This window comes from Ictidomys tridecemlineatus, chromosome 9, assembly GCF_052094955.1.
Source record: "Ictidomys tridecemlineatus isolate mIctTri1 chromosome 9, mIctTri1.hap1, whole genome shotgun sequence".
Classification (NCBI taxonomy): domain Eukaryota; kingdom Metazoa; phylum Chordata; class Mammalia; order Rodentia; family Sciuridae; genus Ictidomys; species Ictidomys tridecemlineatus.
This window is the reverse complement of record NC_135485.1, coordinates 95,591,592-95,616,229: the sequence shown is the minus strand read 5'-3', so window position 1 is coordinate 95,616,229 and position 24,638 is coordinate 95,591,592. Positions and strand designations below refer to the sequence as shown.

At 43.1% G+C, this 24,638-nt stretch overlaps 2 protein-coding genes across 12 annotated transcripts in view; one reads left to right on the top strand and one right to left on the bottom strand.

The window, feature by feature from the left end:
- The window catches only part of Lef1 (lymphoid enhancer binding factor 1), a 112,564-nt gene extending 103,262 nt beyond the window's left edge, over window positions 1-9,302 (bottom strand). For 4 of the 8 annotated variants that reach the window (XM_005340784.3, XM_013365433.4, XM_021720546.3 and 1 more), the window contains exons 1-3: window positions 9,090-9,302; window positions 6,901-6,967; window positions 5,444-5,577 (exon numbers count right to left, since the gene is read on the bottom strand). In XM_005340784.3, the coding sequence (XP_005340841.1) occupies window positions 5,444-5,577; window positions 6,901-6,967; window positions 9,090-9,302 (414 nt within the window). Of the gene's footprint in view, window positions 1-5,443; window positions 5,578-6,900; window positions 6,968-7,688; window positions 7,708-7,833; window positions 8,131-9,089 lie in introns of those variants that run through there. The other 4 variants (XM_040293003.2, XM_040293001.2, XM_040293002.2 and 1 more) reach the window with 4 other exon arrangements.
- A 1,009-nt stretch (window positions 9,303-10,311) lies between these two features.
- Window positions 10,312-24,638, top strand: part of LOC120892546 (uncharacterized) — a 58,677-nt gene continuing 44,350 nt past the window's right edge. For 2 of the 4 annotated variants that reach the window (XM_078021828.1, XM_078021829.1), the window contains exons 1-2: window positions 14,034-14,676; window positions 15,027-15,127. In XM_078021828.1, coding sequence (XP_077877954.1) covers window positions 14,444-14,676; window positions 15,027-15,127 — 334 coding nt within the window. In that variant the 5' untranslated portion in view covers window positions 14,034-14,443. Of the gene's footprint in view, window positions 10,452-13,792; window positions 14,677-15,026; window positions 15,128-24,638 lie in introns of those variants that run through there. The other 2 variants (XR_013426032.1, XR_005737258.2) reach the window with 2 other exon arrangements.

Sequence of the window (24,638 nt, the reverse complement as noted above, 5' to 3'; positions counted from 1 at the left end):
CCAGGATCGACATTGGCACTCATTTATATCCTTAAAATGATTTCAGAGCTTACAGCAGAGTCTATAGATCCCAGCCTGTGACTTCATAAAATCACAATTTAATATTTAAAAACTAAATATGAACTTTAAAAAGAGAAGGGATTTCATTTTGTTTTAAGAGATAGGATCTTGCTATGCTGCCTAGGCTGGCCTTAAACTTCTAGGCTCAAGTAATCCTCCTGCCTCAGACTCCAAATGCATTTTTTAAATGATTTAAAGAAAGTCCAATGACTGCCTTTTCTAAATGAGTGAGGACTGTCAGGAAAGCAAGAAGCAGTCCTAAGTCTCATGATTACTACAATATTAGTCCTGCAAACTAGCTCAGCTTGGCACTGTCACCCAGTTCCATATAGGATTATATATAATTCAGCTTGGCACTCAACTTTGCATTAAAGGGATGGCTCCAAAGGGGACAAGTTGTAAATGAACATTCCCTTGTAAAAACAATCTTCATGACAGTAGTGCCTCTGATATGTTCAGCTCTACTTTTACCTGTAAAAAATTTTGACTGGCCATAGATAACACTGCACATTTTATCTTTAAACTTCAGTTCTTTCTCCAAAATCAAAGGGAAACCAGTTTTGTAAAAGTCTAATCATATCTATGACAAACAAATGAGGTTCAAAAAAAGTTTAAAGGAGGATGGAGTCATTTTTTTGTTCAAAAAACTTTTAATCACATAAAATCCAAAATGGTTCTACCTAAAGAACAAACAAAATTAGTTTTAAAACATTCAACCCAGTAAACATTGGGGAAAGCACGTGTGAGTCTCAAGTTCAAGTCCAGACAGACACACCTGTAAAGTCCTATCTCTTATCAAATTACACAAGAGGTTGGGTCCCTAGGGTAGACTGAGTCAGAACAATGGGGTTAATGAGAGCCCTGTATGGGGGCCCAGCCCACTACTTCAGAAGCATGAATTTTCACAGGTTGGCTCAAAGTTTTGTTTTTAGTAAAGTTACTAAATATCTTGTATTGTTCTTGTGTCTTTATGAATGAACAAGAAACTACAAGGGTCATTTCAAAACACATATCTGAGTAAGGATCAGTCCTATAATTGCAACAGTAGCTCCTGAGTCAAGTGTGTGACTCTCTGGGATACCTGAACAAGCAAACTGTTAGTATATTTAAGATATCTGATGGAGGGATGGAAAGAGCTGCCAATTCTTCTGACTATGATCCTTTCCCAACTTCACAACAGTGCAATTAAGAAGGGATCAAACAGAAGAGTTGTAAGTCTGGGGCATTTTCCCCACATTCTCCTGACATTCACATATAAAAGTGACCTAGAATATACTTTATAAAACTTACCCTACATCTGAGGTAAAGGGGAAAACTTAGCTTCAAAACTTAAACAGACGAGAGAAATTAAAAATGATTTATCAGTAAGTCAAATTAAGTAGTTTCTTGCAGTAAAATGAAGAGAGCCTTTTAAAAATCTTGCAAGAGATAAGCCAGTCTCTCTCAAGTTTTTCATTTCAAAAGCTATGTAACAGTGATATGCAGTGCCACTCAGAAACTTAGCGATTAGTCAAGTCCTTAATTTTGGATGTGAACAATGAAAAAAATCCAATTTCATCTACTTGTATGTAAATACAAACATGTGGGGTTAAGACAGTTATAATATGTATGGTTCTGTCAACCAGAAATCAAAATGTTGATTCCCTATGGTAAAAGGCACATGATGTAGGGCTGGGGTTATGGCTCAGAGGTAGAGCCCCCACCTAGCACGTTTGAGGCCCTGGATTCGATCCTCAGCACCACATAAAAATAAATAAATAAAACAAAGGTATTGTGTCCAACTACAACTAAAAAATAATTTTTTTTAAAAAAAGGCATATAATGTAGCTGAGCTATTCTTAAGTAATCAAATACAAATTCCTACAGCATTTTCATAGCAACCCCAACTTAAAAAAAAATTCTGAAATGAGAACACAAATATCTCCCTTTCCCACATAAAAATTCACTCTGAGGATCACAGAGAACCAGAAACAATGAAAGTTCTCAGCACTACACTGACCAGGTGGCTGCTGTGGTCTGAGGAGACTCAGCAGCAAGGGAGCTCAGCTTCCTGCATTCCGTCCTGAGCATGAGAGAAACATGAGGTTTTTCTTCTAAGGTGTTTGGCTGCAAAGGGACAAATGGAAGTCAGACACCCAAGATGAATAACCATAGGACATTAAACCAATGGGAACTTTTGCTACATTAAAGCCAGGCAAGCTCACAAGGTGTTCAGGCACACAACTGCCAGGACCGACCTTGGGGATATAAAGACCTATTATTTTTTTCTTTTAATACTTTACCACTGGCCTACAGGGATTTTTCATAAATAAGGTTCAGAGAAAAAAAAGCTTTGGGAGAATGCTTTTAATAAACCTTCCATGTTCCTCACTCTGAAATATTTAATAGGCCTCTGCATCATCCTTCTCTGTAGATAACCAACTTAAGTGGAAGTTTACTGTGCCTTGGAGCTCACAATGACACCAAATGTGTGTCATAGGTGCTTTCTTAGGCTCAATTTAGCTGAATGAAGAATTCTTATTTAAAATTCCATAGAGACCCATTCATGAGATTTCTTATGCAGATGATCATATCCATAAGAATTCCAAGTCTAGAAAGAGGTAATCTGCCAATTAAAACTTCCCCTCAAAAGGATAAAAGCTGAATGGGTGAAGACAGTTCTCTTGAATAGATAATGCAGTACTTAGGTCCCTGGGTGAGCATGCTTATGCCAGTGTTTGTCTAAAAAAGTGCAAAAGCATATAGAATTGTTACAATGAGATTCCAGAAGAAACATTTCTGTATGTGCTAGTTGGTCATAGCTGGAATTCTCAGGATTACCTAGTTATATACAAACACAAGACTATGCAGAGAAGGGGTGGTCTGGTCCCTCCCCCACCCCCAGATGTTAACTCCAGTCGTGTCCAGGGAGCAGAAGCAGTAAACAAGCAGCTGTTTGTAATGCAAATTCAAGTCACAGAGATGCTCCCACCCTAAGTCCCAACACAAATGGTCACTCTGTTCCTCACACTCTCCATGTAAGTCTGTCATTGTGGATGTCAGTGATACACTCAAGTCCTGTGAGGAACAGAATTAAAGACCAAGAAGGCAGAGTGTGGTTAGGGGTAAAGAAGAGAGGCTGCCTTCCCGTTAAAGTGTTTCTGATCTCAGACCATTAAAAACAGCCGTTAGGTATTAGGGACCAACAATTATAACTTTCATTGTACTCTGCAAAATAAATAAAAAAACAAAAATCAATACAGTCTGTGGTTTAAACTGAAAAGCTCTGGAAGTGGGCAAACTACAGAACATCTCAAGAAAATACGCCTAAAAAATACATTCTAATAAGCAAAGCATGAGGTAACAGGGTAAGATAAGCCTTTCTTCACATACTCTGTTTCTCTACCCTGTACCTATAGCCATTTATTTTGGCCACCCATCTTTCCAAAGCAATGAATGACTGATTCACAGATCTTAAAATTTTAAGATCTACACTAACAAAAAAAATACCTTCCATTCCATCAAAATTTTTAAATGATGAGTACTCTGGAGGATCAGGAGAAAAGTCTGCAGAGACGTAAGGCAGAATTCTGGCTTAAAGAGGAAGAGATGCTTAACATACAATATTCTTAGGGATTGTTTACAAAGACCAATAAGTATTTATTATACTGACTTTTCAAAAATTATTGCTCAAAAGGAGAAGTAGCTGATCTAAGGAATACATTTCAAAATATGTACTGTGTGCACAGATAGAATTCAGAGGCTATTTTCCATTATTATCAAGACTATAATTTGATTTGGAAACATTATTCTAAAAAGTCTTTAACAGAAATATTCAATAATTTGTTATCTAAGACATATTTTGTTTCCTCTCTACCCCCCAAAACAAAAAGCCTGTGCAACTATAAAATAAATATCTGATATATTTGCACATCTAGTCGAACAAATATAAACTTCTACAACTTTCTGAAACTCAGAAGCATTTATTTGGTGCAGTCTCTAAGCGGTAAACTATATTTGTTTTATTAATTCATTCATTTTTAGGTAGAAAATTCATATGTACTACGAAGACATTAAATATTTCAAAAGCCTTTTAAAATAAAATACAAAATAGCTTTTTCCTATGGCAACCATCCCAAAATTGCCAAGATTACATCCCCAAGATCTCCATTTTAGCTGCAGTATTTAAATTAGAAAAATCTTATTCCAAGAGATAAAATATTCCTTGTGATATTTTTGCAGTGCCCATACAAAGTGATTATATTTCATATACCTTTCAGTTTACACTGAGGGCTACAGACAATGAAGACAATCACTACGCATGGTGTTAACAGTTGACTATCAGCCATTTCCCTCAGTTACTTTGGTGAACCTTCTCATTCTCTGATTCTGTTTACTGAGGCATCAATGCCATCAGTTTTCGCAGATGTTTGTGGCTGATTTTTTTCAGTTTGTAGAACCAATGGGCAAAGATCACAGGCTCCATTTTCGATGTAGATCTGGATATCAGGAGAGCCAGTGAGACTGAAACCCTAAGCCCTAAGCCGCATACATAAGTGTCTTTCATTGGAGGCTGGGTAGTGGAGGGATAGTAGGACTGGAAAGAAAGTTTATATATTGATGGATCACTTAATATTCCATCCCCACAACACATATCATGTTCACATACTATATAAGTTATTACCTAGATATTTTCTCATTACACAAATGAGACTTCCACTTTGCAAGAAAAAATATCCTTCAGTACCAAGCATGAAATTGTTCATAACGTTATGCATTTGCATAATGCAGTTATAATGCCAATGCATTTTTAGAACTTCAAAAGTTAACCACAAGACAAAAGAATAACTTTCATTAGGTTATCTTTAAATGATACTTCCTCAACAATTGACAAAAGGTAAAAATAGATTATCAGCCATTCACAAAATATATTAAAACTAATAGTTAATATAATAAAATAAGGCACTTTTAAAAGTCAAAGAAACAATGTGAATGTCCAGCTCCAAATGAGCCTAAACCATTCTGATTCTAGATATCTTAAGAGCATCGACAGCTATTTGGTCCTTGGCTAACTCAAAACACTGAATCAAATTTTCCTGTCCTCAGCACAGAAAGCACAATAATCATAAAATAGTAGATTTGTTGGTTTAACTTCATTTGATTTTGTAACATGCGATATGTTATTAATCTCAAACCAATAAACCAAAAGCTAAAATTCCAAATGCAAGACATCAAACATGGCACTATTTTAAGGCAGCCAGTCCCTGTAACAGCTCTTATTGAGCAATGACTGGTCATATATAACGAAAGCATTTGCAATGTGTTTGAAAAAATAAACATTCTGCCAAAATACCAATTAATTTGCACTTCAGAAAATAATTTGCAACATCAGCATGTTACTCACTGTTCTCGGGATGGGTGGAGAAAGGGATCCATTTGACATGTATGGGTCGTTATTCATATTTGGCATCATTATGTAGCCAGAATAACTAGAGTAGGAGGGTCCCTTGTTGTAGAGGCCTCCATCTGGATGCTTTCCTGAGAGAATCCAAAGAACAATCAATGATGTATTGACTCCCTTTTTACAGCACAATATTTTTCATCAGAAAATCTAACAATTCTAAGGCAAATCAGACTTTCCATAAAAGATTTGTTTATAAAATACTATAACTGGATTATTATGCTCTATTTTAGATTGACAGTATTTATTCTCTTAAATGACTTAGCAGCAAACCAGATGTTTAAAAAACATGTGTTTCAATTTACTTCCACAACTGACTGATGTTTTTATAATAATAAGTGTTATCCATCTAACTTAATTTGTTCTAATACTAACAAACTAACCTAAGAAATACAGAAACATGAAGGAAAACACACAAACCTGAAACTGTGATGTATTAGACCATCTGTGTATATACATGTATATATTGATACACTTGAAGTTATCCTTTTTCTTAAGAAAATTCTACCTATGCTTCTAGATTTCTAGAAAATTTCTAGATTTTTGCTGAGGAAGAGAGTTGTATCTAGTATTTGAGGGATGAAAGGAATAACTCTGGAAGGCTTAATTTTATGTGTTACACTTACATCATTCTACCAAAGAAATCTGTGTGTTCAATTTACAGATTTCTTCCTTTCAATATGTACAACTATTTGTCACTGAGAAGAACCCTAATATGTAATTCTCAACCCTTCTTCTCCAGGTTAAAATACAGTATGTATTTTAGATTCCCTTCTGATCAGGCCATTTGTTAAGTAATTAAAGGACTTAAATAATTAAAATGAAGACTGGGCAACAAGTAAACCCTACCTGTTATCTTATTCCTTTCCAAGTCACAGGAGCTATCCTTAAATTTCAAGTTATGCATATATGAATCTTTAAACAAGAATCAGAAATGGAGAGAAAGTCTATCCTATTTGCATAGTCCCTAGCTGTAAGTTTTATATTTTAAAAGCTAGATTCTGTTTTACTGAGCCATGTTCAGTGTGTTCATTCACTGCCTGCCTTCTCACTGTAACAAACTAGAAACAGCAATTTTGCAAGCAAAAATCCATTCAGAACTATTTTTGTTTAAAAAAAAAAAAATCCATTATAAACCCTCCTTCTTTTCCAAGAATCTGGAAGCTAGTTGAAATCCGAAGGTCCCCATAACTCAAAGATAGTTCTTAAATGATGTAATACACATTAGAGATAAGCAGTAAGTTTTCTGGGTTTTCTTTCCTATTTTGTTATGATAGTGGGCATTAATAATCTTATCACACCTGGTCCTGGTCTCCTAAATGCAAAAGCAGCAAAACAAACTTATATACACAAACCACAGGTTCTATGATAAAGCTGGAGGAAGTAGAATTCTGACTTACCATCATCAGGGTGTTCTCTGGCCTTGTCGTGGTAGGACTCCTGAGAGGTCTGTGCTTGTCTGGCCACCTAATAGCAATCCCCATCCCCAAAAGAAAGAAAATCACCTTAGAGTTTGTGACAGTAAGTGTGTCCAATGGAAACTCAAAGAAAGAGGTTTAGGTGCAATTCAATCTACCTAATTAATCTAAGGATAAGCTAGAGTTGGGTATTAGGGAGTCTTTTTCTTTCCAACATGTATTTTTGAGAGATTATTATCTTCTCGGAACCAAAAAGTAAAAAGAACAAAAATATAGTAAATTTGAGACCAACCCACAAGCTGTTCTGACTGCTGTTTATTAAAATCTGTCAAGGTTCCTGTATGCCTAATAGGAGAGGAGTCGGAGTTAATGGCGTTGATAGTTTTGATAGCCTCTTCAACCACTGTTCATTTCAATTAGAGCTGATTAAAGCAGGCTGAAATATCATTTTGCAACTGAAAATGGCATTTTTAATATGAACAAGTCAACCGCTCCAATGGGGTCTTAAGAAAATAGCCCTAAGAGCAGTCCCAGCTGGAGTTCCACTATGGCTTAAGACCTACTATGGCTGGCTGACTGCAGGCTTGCAAGAAAAAAGTAGAACTGATCTGTGGTTAAAGAGAGGAAAAATTGAGAGTCGGGTTATAGACATCTAAAAAGTAGCCCAGTTAATATCAGTTTTGGTAACCACCATCCACCTTGGCTCAACCACGTGCAAATCAGTGGTATTACCCCATCACCATCTTTCTTGGGTCGGTTCACCAACTTACCGCCGCGACAAGATTGGCAGAGCCCTAACACCTGGGGTTGTCTGTTTCCAACACAGTGTCCTTCTCCCCAGACCAGAGGATAAAGAACACCCTTCCGTTCTCCTCCTCAGAACCCAGCCCCCAGCCTTCCAAAATGCATACTCACCCCTGCCATTGGGATAGAGAAGGTAACTCTGAGGTGTTCTTAAAACGTGTTGTTTAAAACCCATAATGTCCCCGCCCCCAAAACCACGCGCTTTCTTTTTGGGGGCAGAAGTAATGCCATTTAAGGAAAAAGGGTATACCCTCCAAGTTTCTCTGAAGGGGAAAAACGTTGGTGAAATCATTTGGGTGTCAGGACTTTTCGACCGGATTTCCTCCGGAGGATTTCCCAGTTGTTGAATGAGGGTGGCCAGTGGAGTGTCGAATATCAGGGTCCATCCCCCCACCTCATCTGAGCCTCTGGGCGCAGCCCGAAATAGCCCTCCCGCGCAGTCCCGCTGCGGCTTTCCCTCGCCGGCACCCACGTGTCTCTATTTACCCTACTCGGGTTACCAGTGCTATCGCCTGCAGCTGGCCAGGAGATCTGATAAAGCGCTTTCCACCCTCCCTAACCGGTGCCCGATTTCCGCCGCTTCCCTACTAGGGCTGGCCTTTCTTCTGCATAGATTGAAGGCCTGATGTAGGCCCCAACTAACCCCAAATAAAGTTTTGTGTTTTTTAAGTGAAGGGGTGCAGGCGGTCGAGCGGTATCTGTCCTCTTGGGGCGGCTGGGCTCCGCGCGCCCACAGCTTTGTGCAGCCTGCGCTGGGGCTCCAGCGGCTGCAGGGACTTGGCCCCGCACCACCCCCGCAGAGCCGGCGCGCGCCCACTCCACGGGCCGGCTTCGCGCGGGCCCTGCTCCACGGCGGTTGGGGCCGCCCCGCCTGCCCCCGGCCCACGCCCGCCTCTCCTTCCTCCCGCCTCTGGCTCGGCTCGTCTAAGCCTTTGGTGGTTTAACGCACTTTTGCAGACAAGTACCGAGAAAGATAGCGGGTGTACTTTGTTTTCCGTCCTACGGATGATTTCCCAGTAGTACTGTTCAGACCTCCTTTAATTCATTGCACTCCTCACTCCACCAAAAAGTCCGGAGGCAAAAATTATGCGTTAAAGGAAGCATTTCCTGCCTGTAAACCAACCGCTTGGCCACCGAACCCCTAAACCAATCACTGGGAATAAGTTTCCCTGCACACCCTTCCACCTCCGATCCCGCACACCCACCGAAAATATCAACCAGGGATCCAGCCCTTCCCCAACGCCCCTACAAACAAGGGAACTACTCGGGAGCAGTCACCCGGGACTGCCGGCGCCTTGGCTCCCTCCCTCGGCGCTTCTCCGAGACCCACCACGCCTCTCGGGAACTTGGGGCAGCGGCCCGCTCACCTCGTGTCCGTTGCTGGCGGGGATGATTTCGGACTCGTTAACCAAGGAGGACTTGATGTCGGCTAAGTCGCCTTCCTCTTCGGGGTGACTGATCTCAGCGAAGATCTTCTCCTTCTGGGGATCGCCCTCGTCCTTGAAAGGGATCATCTCGTCCGTGGCGCAGAGTTCCGGGTCCCCCCCGCCGCCGCCGCCTCCCCCAGAGAGTTGGGGCATCCCGACGAATCTGTAATCTCCGCTCCGCTGTGGGAGCACCCGCGGCGACAGCAGGAAAGAGAGGGGGGTCAATGCAAGGGTGGGGGGAGGGAAAGGAGAGCTGGATGCGTGAGGGAGGACTGCGGGCGGAAGCGAGGCAGGCGAGCGCGGGGCCGCCGGCCGGCAGCCGGAGCAGCTGCGGCGGCGCCCGAGCTCTGGCTGCCGCCCGCGCTTTCCCGCTTCGCGGAGATAGACGCCGGCGCCGGCCTCTGAGGCCGAAGGGCACGGGACTGCGAGGGCAGCCGCAGCTGGCGCCTCTGGGGGCGTCTGCGCGGCTCCGCGCGCGCTGGGCTAGCCTGCCCTGGCCCGGCGGGCCACCCCACGCCCCCCGCCGGCCTGTGTGCGCGGAAGACACCGGTTCTGGAGGGGTCAGCACACCCCAGAGAACAGAGGAGAGTCCGGCGGCGCGGCTCCGCGCAAACCTCCCCACCGTAGATTCCTCGGATGCCGATTTAGTAGTTTGTTTTCCGATGAAGGAGAAGCGAGCTGGGCCAAATGGCTCCGTTTGCCCCAGCGGAGGTTTAAAGAGAATCAGAAGATAATGAAAAGTCCACTTCCTGAAGGGTAAAAAGATAAAGTAAAATAAAGAGCCACCGAACTGGAAATGTCCGTTTTAGAGCTTCTTATTTGCTTCCCTTTTGCTTCGGTTTTCCTTCTTGCGGAGCATTTAATCTGCTGGAAGAGGGGGAGGAGGAGGAGGCGGAGGTGGAGGAGGAGGAGGGGAAGAGAAAGACAAGAAGTTTGCCAAGAATAAAGTTTGTGCCGGCGAGCGCAGGGAAAAGGCCTTAGAGGGCTCGGCGGGGTCTTGGGGAGTCACAGCAGGAGCCTCGGGCCCAAATGCTTCTGCCCGGAGCTCGAGCCGACACACACGCACAGCCCGATCCCTCTTTGTTCCCAGCTCGAGTTTCTCAGCCTGGCTTGCTGGCTCTCACTCGCCGCTCTCCACGCCTCCGCTCTGTCAAAGCAAAGAGCTGCTTTGCCCCTCGGTCTCGCCCGGCCGACGGGAGGGGTAAACCCTGAGCGTGATCGCTGGCGAGGCTCCGGGCGCGTCCTGGCCCCTCGGCCCAAGAGCTCACCGCCCGGGTCCTTCCTCCGCGCCCTGCCCCGCAGGTGAGCGCAGCACCTCCCCACCGCTTCTCCTCCTCTCGCGCCTCGGCGGCGCTGAAAAGCTACCCACTTGCGTCGCTTCTCCTCCCCCTCCCCTCCCCCGCCTCCTGCTCTCCTTGGCTGCCCGCTGGAGTGTGTGGAGGTGGGGGGGCAGTCGGCGAGAAGGAGGTGGTGATTGAGGGCTCCCCCCCTATTGCTTTTCCCAGAGCCTGTAGGATGAGTCCTAGTTTTGGGGTATGGGTGTGTGTGCGTGTGCGCGTGTGTCCGCGCGCGCGCCACTGGAGGGAAGGATCAGGCAACTCCTTGAAGGAAGGAAGGACCAGGCGCTGTTTGTAACCCACGGAGAGGCACTTTTTCCCCCGCGTGAAATTGACCAAAAAAAAAAAAAAACTCTGCTAGAATGGCTTAACTTCATCATCTTAGTATCTTGCCCACACGCGCCCACTCCTCGTCCTCTGCCAGTCTCTCTCCTCCACCTCTTTTCCGCCTCCCACTCTCCCTCCGTGGCTCTGGCAGGAGGAGAAAGATGAAAGAGAAAGCCGCCGCCGCTGTGATCCACACCACATTGATAGATGCTCTGACAGAGGGGATGAGGCGGGAATTAGGGACTGAGAGAAGGAAAAGGGGAAAATATAACTAACATTGCTCACCTAATAAGCGAGAACAGCAGCAAGAAAAATAAAGAAAAGAGAGCTCAGGCTTTACTAAACATACTATCACACACGCCCGTTGGAGACAAGGGATGAGGGAACACACGCTAATGAAAATAAAATCTCCACCCTTACCGAGAAAAATGGGACGAAGAAGGAACTGGAGACTGGATCTTAATTATCGCTTTTAAACAGTATCTCTTTCATTGCGTCTTCACTATGGGATGCAGGGAGAGTTAACTCAGATCTCTGGGGGGTGTTCGGATATACACGCAGCAGTATGTAGATACCTCCTAGAGAATGAAAAGACAGCGAAAGAAGGGAGAAAGGAAGGTAAAGGAGAAGAAGAAGAAATAAAACCTAGGAGAGTGAAGCCAGAAGAGGGAGGGAGGACAGGGCAGTCCCTGGCACCCTGGACTGTGCGCTGAAAGGGACCCTTGAGGATGCAAATCCGAATCCAACCTCAAAAATTCCCCAAGTCTTCACCCTCTCTTTGATGCATTTTGTACAAGGACAGGACTTTTAAGGAGATGCTTTGTGAAATTTACAGTATAAGTGTAGCTGAAGTTTGAAAACACATTACATTTTGTCCCTTGGCTCTCAAATCCCCAGTTAAAAATCCAGGCAAAATTATTATACCCAATGAAGTTGCCATCTCTAAAACCTCAGAACAGTAAACAGGGGCCAGGAATAAATGTATCTCCATCTCCCTGAAATTGAAAATAAGGAAAACACTACAGAATCAGACTTCAGTTCTTCTATATATGAACGATCAAACAAAGATCACTTTTTCTTTTCCTAAGAGTGAAATTGTAGGCTACTGGACATTGTATAAGTGAAGATTTTTAACAGAGATTTAAATGAGCGTTTAAAACTTTGCTGATAACCACTACTTTGAGGGAAGCATGAACTGGAAAATAGTTTTTAAAATTACCATTTAAAGGGTTCAGTTGTCCCACAGAAGATGGCCAGTGGTCACATGTAGATTCTACCTGGTACCTTTGGGCACAGTCAGAAAAGTAAAACAGTTTTACTTTTAAATAGCTGACAATGCCTTAGAGAAGAAAAACTAAAATAATATTCTGCTACATGGTGTTTGTAAGGTAATAATAAGTTTGGGAAGATATCCAATTTTGGGTTTTTGGATGATGGTAGTTATGTAACTTCCACTGAAGTTAGGCACCAGAGCGGATGAATGTCCCAGAGAGGTGAATGTGTAGCTGTGTCAGACATTTATAGTCCCTTTTGTAAAATAAATATGGCAAAACAAAGTCAAAATTCCTCCTATAACTGCCAATCTGACTGATAGGAAAAGAACTGGAAGATGCAGTTTCATCAAAGCAGCCAGAGTAGACGTTCCTTTTCATCAAACTCCGGAGGGGGAGGCGGGACGCAGAATGGCCAGAGGGTATTTTCTGGAAGCCAAGGAGAGATTAAATGACGACTCCTACATCCCCCCTGTTTAAGTGTTGCAACTAATTCGAATTCCCATTTTCTCCTTCATGTTAATTATCCGGACTCCCTGAATCATTTGGAGCTCAGCTCCAGGTGTCCTGGAGATTAGCAGCTCGAGAGAAGATGGGAATTTTTGGAACAATAACTAGTGGGAATTGTTTACTAGAAGGGCTGAGGGTAGGTGGCTGCGTTTGGGATTTTCCTGTAACCCTCTTCTTTGGAAACATTGTTTCTAACGAAATCACTTAGCGCCTGGCTCTATTTGCGTGGCTGTTAAATTACGGTGTGCGTGTATTGACTGTCTCTAGCATTGTAGCAGATTTTCTGATGGGCTGTTCTTAAAAATGGCTTTATTAAAAATCAGGCGCCCAGTTGTTTTTTTTTTTTTTTAAGCTGTCAGGAAAGGAGGTTGACATTCCCACGTGAAGTCTGTCTCTCCGGAGGAAAAAAGCGGGGGCTGGGGGGTGGGGGGCGGCGCGGTAATCCCAGGAAGAGGTTCCTCCCTTCCCATAGGTTCGGTGTAGCTCCTGGCACAGGCATTCCGGTAGCCAGGCAGTCTCTTCTAATTGGAGTGGGGGTTACTATTAACACAAACAGCCGCCTCTTCGGGTGCAGCGAGTGGGATCCTAGGTCCGGGATGTGGTGGGTGCGGCGCGAGAGAAGCACCGCCGCCCCCTTGCCTCGGATGTAGAGGCAGGTTGTTGTGTGAACTCGAGCGAACGACTGGAGGTTGGCTGTTGTAGGTTCGCTCCTTCAGGATGTGGGTTTCAGGGGGCGTTTTGATGTGATTTAATTCCGACCGTGAAACAATTGCTAGGGCTGGCAGGATTGCTGTTGGTTTTTCCCCTCCTGGTGGCTTGGGTTGCTTTTAGTTTGGGAGCGAATTTGTTTTATATCAACACTTCCTTCTGCACCGGGCGCCTTCTCCCGTGTTGCGCTTAGGGGCGAAGCGCCCATTCCGCGCCGGAACCCAGGATAGGGGGCAGCGGAGCCTGGTCTCGCCGCCCCCGGGGTGAGCGAAGACCAGCCCCACCCCCTCCCCCGCTCAGGGGGCGGGGGATCCCGGGCAGTGACCCACACCCACCCCAGAAGACCCCTCCCCCCCAGGCGACTTTGCTGCCCAGTAAGTCAGCTACCGACAATCCAGTGAGTCCTTAATTACAGGGACCAGAGAAAAGCACTGTGCCCCTCTCAGCTCTCTCCGCCCCCTCGGTCCTAACCCCCCGCCCAGGCCCCGGGTTTTCCCTTTGTGTGGCCTGGACTCTCTCCCAGCTGCAACTTTTGTGGGATCCCAAAGGAAGGAGGTGGCGGGGGCCTACGGAAGAGGATGCTCGCAGAGAGAGAGAGAAGCAAGGGATCAGGACTAGAAAAACGAATAATGTGACTTTAGGGGCGGAACTATGACTCCCTCGATTTGCCACCCCAAGTTTCACCAGGAGACTAAAGCTGTGGGCATCTTCAGTTTAACGGACGTGGTGGAAAAGGAGAGAAGGGGGCGAGGGAAATGGTAGTTTGTGTCCCACGGGGCTCTTCCGCCTCTTCTTGCCTCCTCCTAAGACAAACAGACTCAACCCCCTACCCTCCAGGGTAACGGAGAACTCGTGGGACCGTGAAAATGTCGTTCCCAAATCCGGCCAACTGCGGACGCCGGGCTTCCGCGGGGCCGGCGCCCGTTGGCGTCTGCAGCTCCGCGCAGCCTCGCGGGGCTTGAGCCCAGCGGGGTCTGTCTAAGCCCTCGCGCCCTCCGCTGGCTCCTCCCAAGCTAGGTGGTGCGGGGGAGCCCCGGTCCCCGCCTCGCAGGGCAGAGGCCCGAGGAGCAGCCGTCCAGCGGCTCGGGTCCTCCCGCCACCCGCGAGGGAGGGCCACAGTACGCCCTGCGCTCTGGGGGCTATGCCAACCGGAGGCCAGAGCTTCTGTCCCGACGCTGCCCAGAGCGAGAGGAGCCAAGCCGGGGTGATTGAGGACAGTAACGAGGGGACCCGGGACAGGCACAGGAGAAGGGATCGAGCCAGAAAGAGCCTCGCCACACGCCCTCGTGGTACGGCTCCGCTACGGGAACCCGGGAACCCGAGCTCCCACACAGACTCGGCGTCACTTCTGGACAGGGGATGCCCGCAACGGAGGTGGGCGCTGGAATAAATTTGCGGGCCTCGTTTAGTAGGCCGGAGGTGACATTCTTTTCCCTCCTTTCTGAAAACTTTTCTCTGGAGCCTTAACTTGGCCTGGGCACGGGCCTTGAGAAGCCAGCGGTAGGACTGGGGCGGAAGCCCGCCCCTAGGGCCCCTCTCCGCAGAGGGTCCTCCATCCCCCTCCATCCGCCCCCGGGCCGGGGACGCGCGCCGAAAGGCCGCCCGCGCGTTCCAGCCGCGTCTTATATCGGCGGAGGGCGGCGCCTGCGCAGGGCCCGGCGCGGCGGCGCGGCCTTTGAAGTCGCGGCGGCTGCGGCTTTCATCCTTTCTTTTTTCCCTCGCAGGCCCCTTTGTGTGACTAAATTTGGCAAGAATATGGATCCGAGCCAGTCTTTCCACGTGTGCTCCCAGCTCCCAGCTGAGAAGGCCAAGGGTTCTCTTCCGGGTAAGGAGACAGGGAGAAAGATCAAAGAGTTTGGGGAGCTGGATCTGAAATGTGAATTGAAAATAAAAATCAAGCCTGGACACATTCCAGTTTCTAAAGCAAAACCAACCCTCTGCAGAGGCCGTCTCGCTATGGCGCTCTTTTTCTCTGCTCCCTTTTGGTCTCTTCTCTTTCCCGCAACCGTTCTTGAGCACATGGAATAAAATAAAGAGAACATAGGGAAACACTTAGTTTCTCCAGATTTTGCTTCGCAGTAATTTTATTAGGGAAGATTTCTTATAATTACCGTTATGTGAAGCCGAATTTCTTCAGCCATAAATATTGCCTTGTTTCAGCATGCTTCGCACTTTTCTTCTGCAGCCACATTCGCGGAGAGACCGGTGATACTACACGTGTGCATGTGTTCATTGTGCACAGTACTTTTTTTCCCCCCCAAACGATACCGTGCATAGTTTTCTTTTACAGAAATTAGAATCTAGAAAACCGAAGTTAATGCCTTTTTAAATCAGTGATAGTACTCACTATCACAGTTGAGCTCTGATTTGATTTGTTGATGGACTGCCCAGATCGTTTCCTACAGGGAACTAGTTAAAAACGTTTCTGTCTTTATGGTGAAAAAGCTGCATGGTCCCTCTTGGAACATACTTGAGCGTTGTTCTGTTGTTCAGAAAGTAATCAATATAAAGAGACAGCTTTGAAATAGTGGGATGCAGAGTCAGAAATCCTGGGTTGGAGGAGTGCTCTACCACTCCCCCTCATGTCAAGGTTGAACCGCGAGGTAAGCCATTTAACTTCTCACAGATTCACTTTCCTCTCAATAAAATGGGTGCAACAATAAAGTACTGTTTGGTGAGATAATTCATGTGAGCCTGTGCACAAATGTAAGGTATTAGTCCAAGCAAAAATGATCCTTTCAAGGGGACCTGTTAATTGTAAAACCAAAAACTTCTGAAGTTCTGGGAACCCTTACCACATGAGCAAATGGGCATGGTGTCAACTTGCACATCCACTGCTGTGACCAGCTCCATATCTCCAGCACTGGTGTTACAAATGCCACCAAAATCACCTTAGCATTTGTTGCCCCAGGAGTGAGTGTAATGAGGAACAAAACATGCTAAAGATAAAGGGAATGTGTATTAATTCTTGTTTATGATGTGAATTCTTAGTTCATAAATGGAATAAGAAAAATGACACAGAAAAGAATATATATCTGTAAGGCATTTGACACAATTTAAAGTAACTCTGAAAACAGCCTTAGTAATGGGTTGGCCTAGAAAAGAGATAATATATTGATGGATAAGACACTAGCAAGAACAGCAATGAGAAGTTGGGGCTGGGATGCTGAGGTGATTGAAAGGGTATTTTTTTTTTTTTTTGAGACTCTGACAAAACTACTGTTACCGCTGTTGGCCGGTGACAAATCCTTGCTTCCCCAATGTTGAAGAATAACACCAAAGAAGCACGCTGAGGCAAGGTCAGAATAGAAATTAGAAGTTTATTAAAGGACAGCAGAAAAGACTTCTCCGGGAGGAAGAAGGGGACCCAAGAGGTGGAATCCGTGGAAGTGCGGTTGTCTCTCCTTTTTATAGTTTTGGTGACGGAATGTAAGGGGGAAGGGTTGGGACACAGGTGGGCCAAACAAGTAATCTGGGCAGGAAGGACTTCATTATCACTTCTTTGGGATGGGCTATCTCCAAATCTGTTAGGGGCTGTTTCCTGGGTTTCATTAACATTTCTTTGGGGTGGGCTTTGGCCTAGGGCCTTTCCGGGACTTCATTAACATTCCATGAGTTGTCCTGCTATGTTTCCGTTTCCGGAATCATTATCAGCATGGCCTCCATTTTAGATTTCACTCTATATGATATTAGACCCGATTTACCTAACTACACTGACTACCTAATTTTAAATCTGGCTTCACTAACCAGAATATATATTTTAGAATAGAATATGATTAGATATGCCAGGCACAGGGACTTTCAAGTGTACAGTGCAGTGAAGATTATGACTGAGACTAAGTGTAAAGTGACACATTGGTGTAGTACTCAGGGTAGTTAGTGGAGTGTACTTCACAAGTGATCCTTTCTAACCTAAGGTAACTCTACAGTGGAGTCATTTCCTGAGCTCAGCCTTCCAGTACAAACTTTTCAATATAACCTGTATACAGACTGATAAATTTGGGGGATGGGTGTTGGTATCAATCGTTCCTATCTCCTTTTGCCATGACCTGAGGCTGCCTAGATGCCCCATCTCCTGCTGTCCCCTACTTGCAGCAGCACCCAACCTTTGCAAATCATGTAGCAAGGACACCACAGCAGTTTTGATTGGCACTTAGGAGGTACCTTCTATTTTTACAAAACTTTCCCCAAATTCCCAGATTAGAAGTAGATGCTGATATACCTGGTGTGGTGGCATATTCCTGGAATCACAGAGACTGAAGCAGGAGGATTACAAGCTTGAGGCCAGCCTGCACAACTTAGCAAGACCCTTCTGAAAATTAAAAGGTTAAAAAGTACTAGGGATGTACATCAGTGCTGAAGTACCGCTGTGTTCAGTCTTCACTACCAAAAAAAAAAGTGGGTGCTAATCAAGTTCACTGGTCAGTTTCAGTTCTTCTTTTCACTTTTCTTTATGATGCAGCCTTTTTGAAACTTATTCTTGGCCAAAAAAGGAGTAGGACTAAGGCACTGAGGGCTCTCTTTTGCTTTGGGGAGGGGCAATGAAGAGACCCTGAAAATACAAAGAAAAATCTGGGACCTCTTTTGAAGAAAATAACTCTATAAATAGGGAGTCACGGCGGCTAAGGGATTTACGTATCTTTGTAACTGTTTACTCCATGAGTATGGTAATGGAGGTGTTTCTTGAATCATGGAAAGTACACCTCATAACATGGATGGCCTTGATTGTATTCATGGCTTCCTGGACTGTATCGGTATTATACAAGCACCTAATCCCTGGTTTGAGGCTAGAAGCCAAAGCCACAACCTTCTTGCCTTAAGGCAACAGCACTACCGACTGAGCCATATGGAGATTAATGCAGAACCAGGTCATTAGTCTCATTGTTTATCCAGTTACTTGCAGCACAGATTTGTGTAAATTTCAGCTACAGTGGTTGCAGCCTGCCTTTGATGTGTGTAATCTGTACATTTTAGTGCTCCAGGAAAGTCCCTGACTGACAGGCTGTACATCCAATGCCCAGAAAACACAGGCACACCAAGCGTGGAGTTGAACAATTTTCCAGTGAGTTCCATCAAAGTAAATAAGCCAACCTGGAGGGTCAGGATTGAACCTCTTTTTTTCTCATGACATGACTTTTGGGGGTCCTAGTGATTGATTTGTATTTGTTTTCATTTGAAATTGGGTAACTGCTTTAAATCTTTATTTGCCTCTCGAGGAAGAGGAATTTGCCCTACATAACATTTGACTTTGAGGATGCTTTCTTTTATAAAGCACTTCTATCTGTAAAACAGACTTTTGGGGTGAATTTATAGTTACTAATATTGTAAGGGACTGGTGAAACATCGGAGGAAGAGACCACTTTACCCTTTCAATATATACACTTGTCCAAAACACAGCCAGTTTCTAGTTTTTTCCTTAACTCTGCCTTGCAAGGTTATGCTTAAACTTAAAGTGAACCATTAGGGGAGTGGATTCAGAAGGTTGAGAGAGCCAATGCAAATAGTTTAGGCTAAGAAATTTTTGTCTGGCTCAACTAAACACTTTTCTTTGGCAAAAATAAAACCCATTTGCCTTATCTGAATTGGACTTAAAGGTCCTACAGTCCCACGCTGCCAATTACAGATCTCAAGCCCACTTCCCTTAGGTTAAATTGGCAGAGAGCAAGGGACAGAGATTAATTGCTATTCTGTGAAGTTAGAGAGTAATTTTTGACTGCCAGTTGAGATAAATCTCCAGACTCTTGAATGTATTTTGAAGCTTGAATTCTACAGATTTGGTCTTTATTCTTCAAGTTCTCTAGATAATTTTTAGATTGTTTTACTTTGCATTACAAGAACAAAATTTCATAGTCGCTGAGTCAGACCTGGTTGAAATGGCAGTTCTCCAACTGTAAGCTCTCCCTTGCAGTCCTGCAGTAGACTCCTAACTAGCCTCCAACTTCTACTCTTGCCCGGTTCCTGCATGACCCCAGCAATCTATGCTTTATAGAGTAGCCTTTAAGATTTCCTAGTTGTAGCTCCTAAGTTTCCATGTGAACTGGTTTCTGGCTTCCTCTTACTCACTGTTCTTCAGCAGTGCTGGCTGTCCAACTCTTCCTGCAGTACAGAGCACATGTGCATGTATATGTGTGCATGCATAGACCCCTTAGTCCTTTACCTGTTGCTCCTGCCCAGAAACTCCTGGCCAGGTAGGTGTTTTCAGGGCTCACTTCCTGGCTCCATCTAGGTTTCTGCTCAGATGACACCTCCTTCTTGGACAGTGTTATCTAAAACATAGCCTCTTCACCCCTTTACCCCAATCCCAATTCTGGTCACCATTCCTTTAAGGGCTTCATCTGTTTTTTACTGTCACTGCCTGGCATGTTATTGTACTTATTTGTTAATTAGCTTTCTCTCCATAAATTCCATGAGGGAAGCCACTTTGTTCTGTTATATCCCCACTGGCATAAACAGCTCTTAATGCATAGGGAAAAAACCTATCAATATATGTGGAATAGTAAGTTAACATAACCCTTACATCTTCAGTTTCCTCATATATAATAGTTTCCCAGTAGAAGATTACAAATAATTGATAAAATCTGGCCTATAGTAGTAGTAGGTGGCAACCATAACTGTATAGACAGCACTGCTAATAGAAATATAATGCAAGTAACATGTATTTTTAAATTAAAAAGCTAGAAAGCAACAGATTCAATTACTTTTAATAATATAGCTTATTTAATGCAAATATTCAAAATATAGTCATGGGGAATCAGTTCAGGGGAATTGGGGAATCAGTTCAGGGGAATTGGTTCTAGGATCCCTGAGAAACCAAGAAGATGCTCAAGTTCCTTATATAAAATGGTACAGTACTTATGTGTAACCTATGTATAGCCGTCCAATATACTTTATTTTTAAAATTTTTTATTTTATTCGTTTTTTTTAGATACACATGACAGTAGAATGTATCTTCCAATATACTTTAGATCATCTCTGGATTACTGATAATTTGTAATGTAATTGTTATGTAAATCATTGTTATATTTTATTATTTAGAGTGAAATAAGAAAAGGTCTGTGTATGTTCAGTACAGATCCAATTTAAAAAATATTTTGATCCAGAGTTGGTTAAATCTTTGGAATGGAACCCACATATACACAGGGTCAAAGGGTCAAGAGTATTACCATTTTAACTTGAAATCATTATAAACACTTTTTTTTTTTTTTTTTGTCAGTCCTGGGAATTGAACACTGGGCTTCATGCATGCTAGGACTCTGCCAGTGACAGATTCTAGTTTAGAACTTGTGATGCTTCTGCCTCAGCCTCCTGAGTACCACTCGGCCCAACCATTATAAACACTTTATAATGAAAGATTTTATATGTTTTAAATATTGTCTTTGAAGTCTGGTGCATTGTTCACTTACAACACATCTCAGTTTGGATTGGCCCTATTTTGAGGGCTCAATAGCATATATAGCTAGAGGCTGATATCTTAGTGTGTCTGCCATCAATCAACTCATTAATGACAAATTTTTGTCTGATTCATCTTTATAATCTCCCATAGTGCCTTGCACAATTCCCTAAAAACAGTAGATGATCAAAGATGTATCAAAGAATATTATAACAATATGTTGGGTTGGGGGTATAGCTCAATGATAGTATGCTTGCCCAGCATATGCAAGGACCTGGGTTCAATACTCAGCACAGCAAAGAAAATAATATCCCCCAATATGTTATTAATACTATTTCTCTTAACTTTCAACTTCATTGAAAAGTAAAATAAGTCTTGTGAACTAGCTTAAGGTTGTAATACTCATTTAAAGTGCTTCCCCCATGATCAGTGTTCAATGAATAGTTTTGGTTCAGTATGTTCCTAAATTGTTTGAGTATTTTTTCCACATTCTAATAATAGAATTACCATTGAACTTTAGGAAATATATAACTTTTTCTATATTCTATATTCTAGGATAACTTTCTCCTCCCCACAAAGCTGCCACACTCAAAGCTCTCTGAATCATTCAGGATCAAAAGTTTCTCAGGAAATCTATAACAGCAAGCACCTATTCCCTCAATCCACTTCATTTTCAGCTGTACTTCCTCAAATGCATCTTGGTACATGCCGGTCAGATGGTGAATCTCCTCTGGCCTATGCCTGAAGTTTTCACCAAATTCCTTATTTAACCACTAAATAAGGAATTAGGACTAGGCTTAGGCAAATACTTTATAGTTGCAAAAACCATTCTCCCCATTGCAGAGATTTAAAAGCCCTCATGAATCAAGAGGATGAAGGTAAACTAAAGAAACCAGGGTTATTTCCTAGAAGAAATGGGTAAAGAATCTTCTGGTGAAAGATCTACTTCTAAAGCCTCTATGTTACTTTTTCCAAGGTGTTGATGTGTCTCTGTGATAGAGAAGTATTACTGGAACTAAGTGTATGAACACATTATCCTTTACTATGACTTAAAAAATGACCCATAAGCCTGTGGCAGAATGCTTGCCTAGCATGTGTGAGGCACTGGGTTCAATCCTCAGCACCACATAAAAAATAAATAAAGGTATTAAAATTACAATAACATTTTAAAAATGACCTATAGATTATTTCATCAAAAGTACAGATTTAAGGATTAAGTTTATGCCACCACTAAAGTAAAGGGAATTTAAGAAAAGAGTTAAGTATGTTTACGAAAATTGTTGAAATTATTGTGCCAGTAAGAAGAACAATTCAAAAGACTCTCAATGAGATGTCCATAGAAATGTAATTTGTAACTTTAAAAGGTCTAGTCCTGTGAAAAGCTATTTATTTATTAAATAAATTCTAATATAGCCATCCAGTAAAATACTATGCAGCTATGAAAATAATGTTGCATGATTATTTTTATTCATATGAAAAGTAGTAATGATACCTGGTTAAGTGAGAAAAGCAGGTTACAAGAGAACAAGTACAATCATGCTCAATTAAAAAAAATTCTTCTCTACTTATTCTTTATTTGAATGTAAGCTCCATGAGATCCATGAGAACAGGGATATTGTCTTTACCAAAGCATATCCAGTGTTCAGAACAATTTCCTGGCACAAAGTGAATACTCAGTCAATATGTGTTGGCTATATCTGGAAGGATAGACATTAAAATACTAACGTTAGTTTCCTTTGAGTACTGGAAGCATGAGTGATTTTTACTTTCTTTGTGCTTTTTAAAAACATATGCAAGGAACCAACATTTTTAAAGTAATCAGAATTTAAATGTAATATGATAAAAAGATTTTAAAAACAAATGAGCCCATCCTAGAGAATTTTGATAATAACAACTGTTAAGGTGTGTAAACAAGTCAAGATGGCGCTTGGCATTTTGCCAGAGGGAGTAGTCTGTGAAGTAACACCAGCAAGCCATTAAGTGTGGAGATTCCTTATTGGTTGACTGCTGTATCTAGTTTATGTTAATTAAGATAAGCTGTGTGTAATTATGTATATCTACCCCTCCTGTCCTTCAATAAACGGCTCCCACTCCTGCTGTATCAATGTACACAAGTTGTTCGTCACCCCCCAGTTATTTTGCTGCAGCCGGACTGCGGCAAACAATTCGTAAAGGAAGAGGAAAAGGAGGTTAAGTCAGGGTTGGAGCTACTACATCACAGCAGGCACAATTTCTGGGCCACCTGGTACAGGCAGAAGTTGGTACAAAAGGGTTCTGATGGTATATAGCAATCATCAAGATGGGCTTTTTAAAAATTTTTAAGTAAAATTTAAACACCAAAGTGCATAGGTCTTTAGTGTACCATTCAATGAGATTGGAAAATACTACACACTTATGGAACCATTGCTCTAGACAAGATAGTCTAGTCACCCCAGAAATTTCCCCTATGGAATAAACACATTTTAAAGTCACTTTCTGGGGGTGGGGGGGAAGCCAGGGATTGAAATCAGGGGTACTCAACTCCTGAGCCACATCTTCATCCCTGTTTTGTATTTCTTTAGAGATAGGGTCTCACCGAGTTGCTTAGCACTTTGCTTTTGCTGAGGTTGGCTTTGAACTTGCAGTCCTCTTGCCTCAGCCTCCCAAGCCGCTGGGATTACAGGCATATGCCACTGCACCTGGTTCAGATCACTTTTCTTTTTTAAAACAGAAACAACATTTTTTAGACCTTTATTTTATTTATTCATTTTTATGTGATGCCAAGGATCCAACATACATGCACTCTACCACTGAGCCACAACCACAACCCTCAGGTCACTTTTAAGCTCCCCCTTTCCCCCCTTTTAGTACTGAGGATTAAACCAAGGAGTACTGTTCCACTGATCTACATCCCCAACTGTTTTTTAAAATTTTAAGATAGGATCTTGCTAAATTGCTGAGGCTGGCCTTGAAATCTTGTTTTCTCCAGACATGGAAGTTCTAGGGGAGGAGGCTGTAGGAGCAAGTGATAGGGTAATTTTCAGAGACTTGGGAATATGAGGCTCTTTGGTGGGTGCAAAAACACAGGGAAGCAATACAGAGGTTTCATGCGTGCCCCCAGCACATGCCTTCCAGGCTTAGCATTCCTCCTACTGCTGTCTGCTCTAGTCCACACAAACATGCAATTGAACACAGGAGTGTTTTTTGGCTGTGGCACAAAATTGCACACCATGTGAAAAAAAGAACATTTTCTGAATTTCCCTTAATGGAAGTATTGGAAAATACTGATGGGACATAGTCTGATGTTTTCCCCTTTATTGTGAGATAACTGACGTTTATCTCTTTTTCTCTTTCCCTCTCTCAACATGAACATAAACCTGGATTTCAGAAAGGGAAAAATTTAATCAACTTAAATATAAGCCATGTCAAAATAATCTGATCAATAAATAGGTCAGAATTGTCCAAAGGGGACTATGGAATGTGTTGAAGCATGGCTAAGGTCAGACAATTTCTTAGCTAACTGTCAGAGCCTCTTGGATGACTCTCCCAAGAGTCCAAAAAGGCATTGCATGCTGTGAGGGAAATAAAAACAATAATGTGAAAACAGCATTAAGGATTTGCTCCAAGTATGGCCTGTGAAACCCTCCAGAGCTTCTGGCTTTTTTACCCCTCCCCTTTCTTCCCAGGTCCTGCAGCATGTGGGGTGTGAAATCACTTGATAAACTGTTTCCACTGGTGCGCTATGAGAATTTCATAGTCTGACCCCTGAAAATGAAGGGAATTAGAACCGATAGGAAGGACGATTTGGTGTCCAAAGTGGTGGATTGGTTGCCAGGAAGTCAGCAAGGTGAGAAACACCTTTAGAAAGTGGCTATGTGAGTTAGAAATAGTAAGTAAGCTGAGACTCAGATGAAATATTCATTTCAATGAGGAGAGCAATTGGACAGACAGCAATGATGTAAGTTAA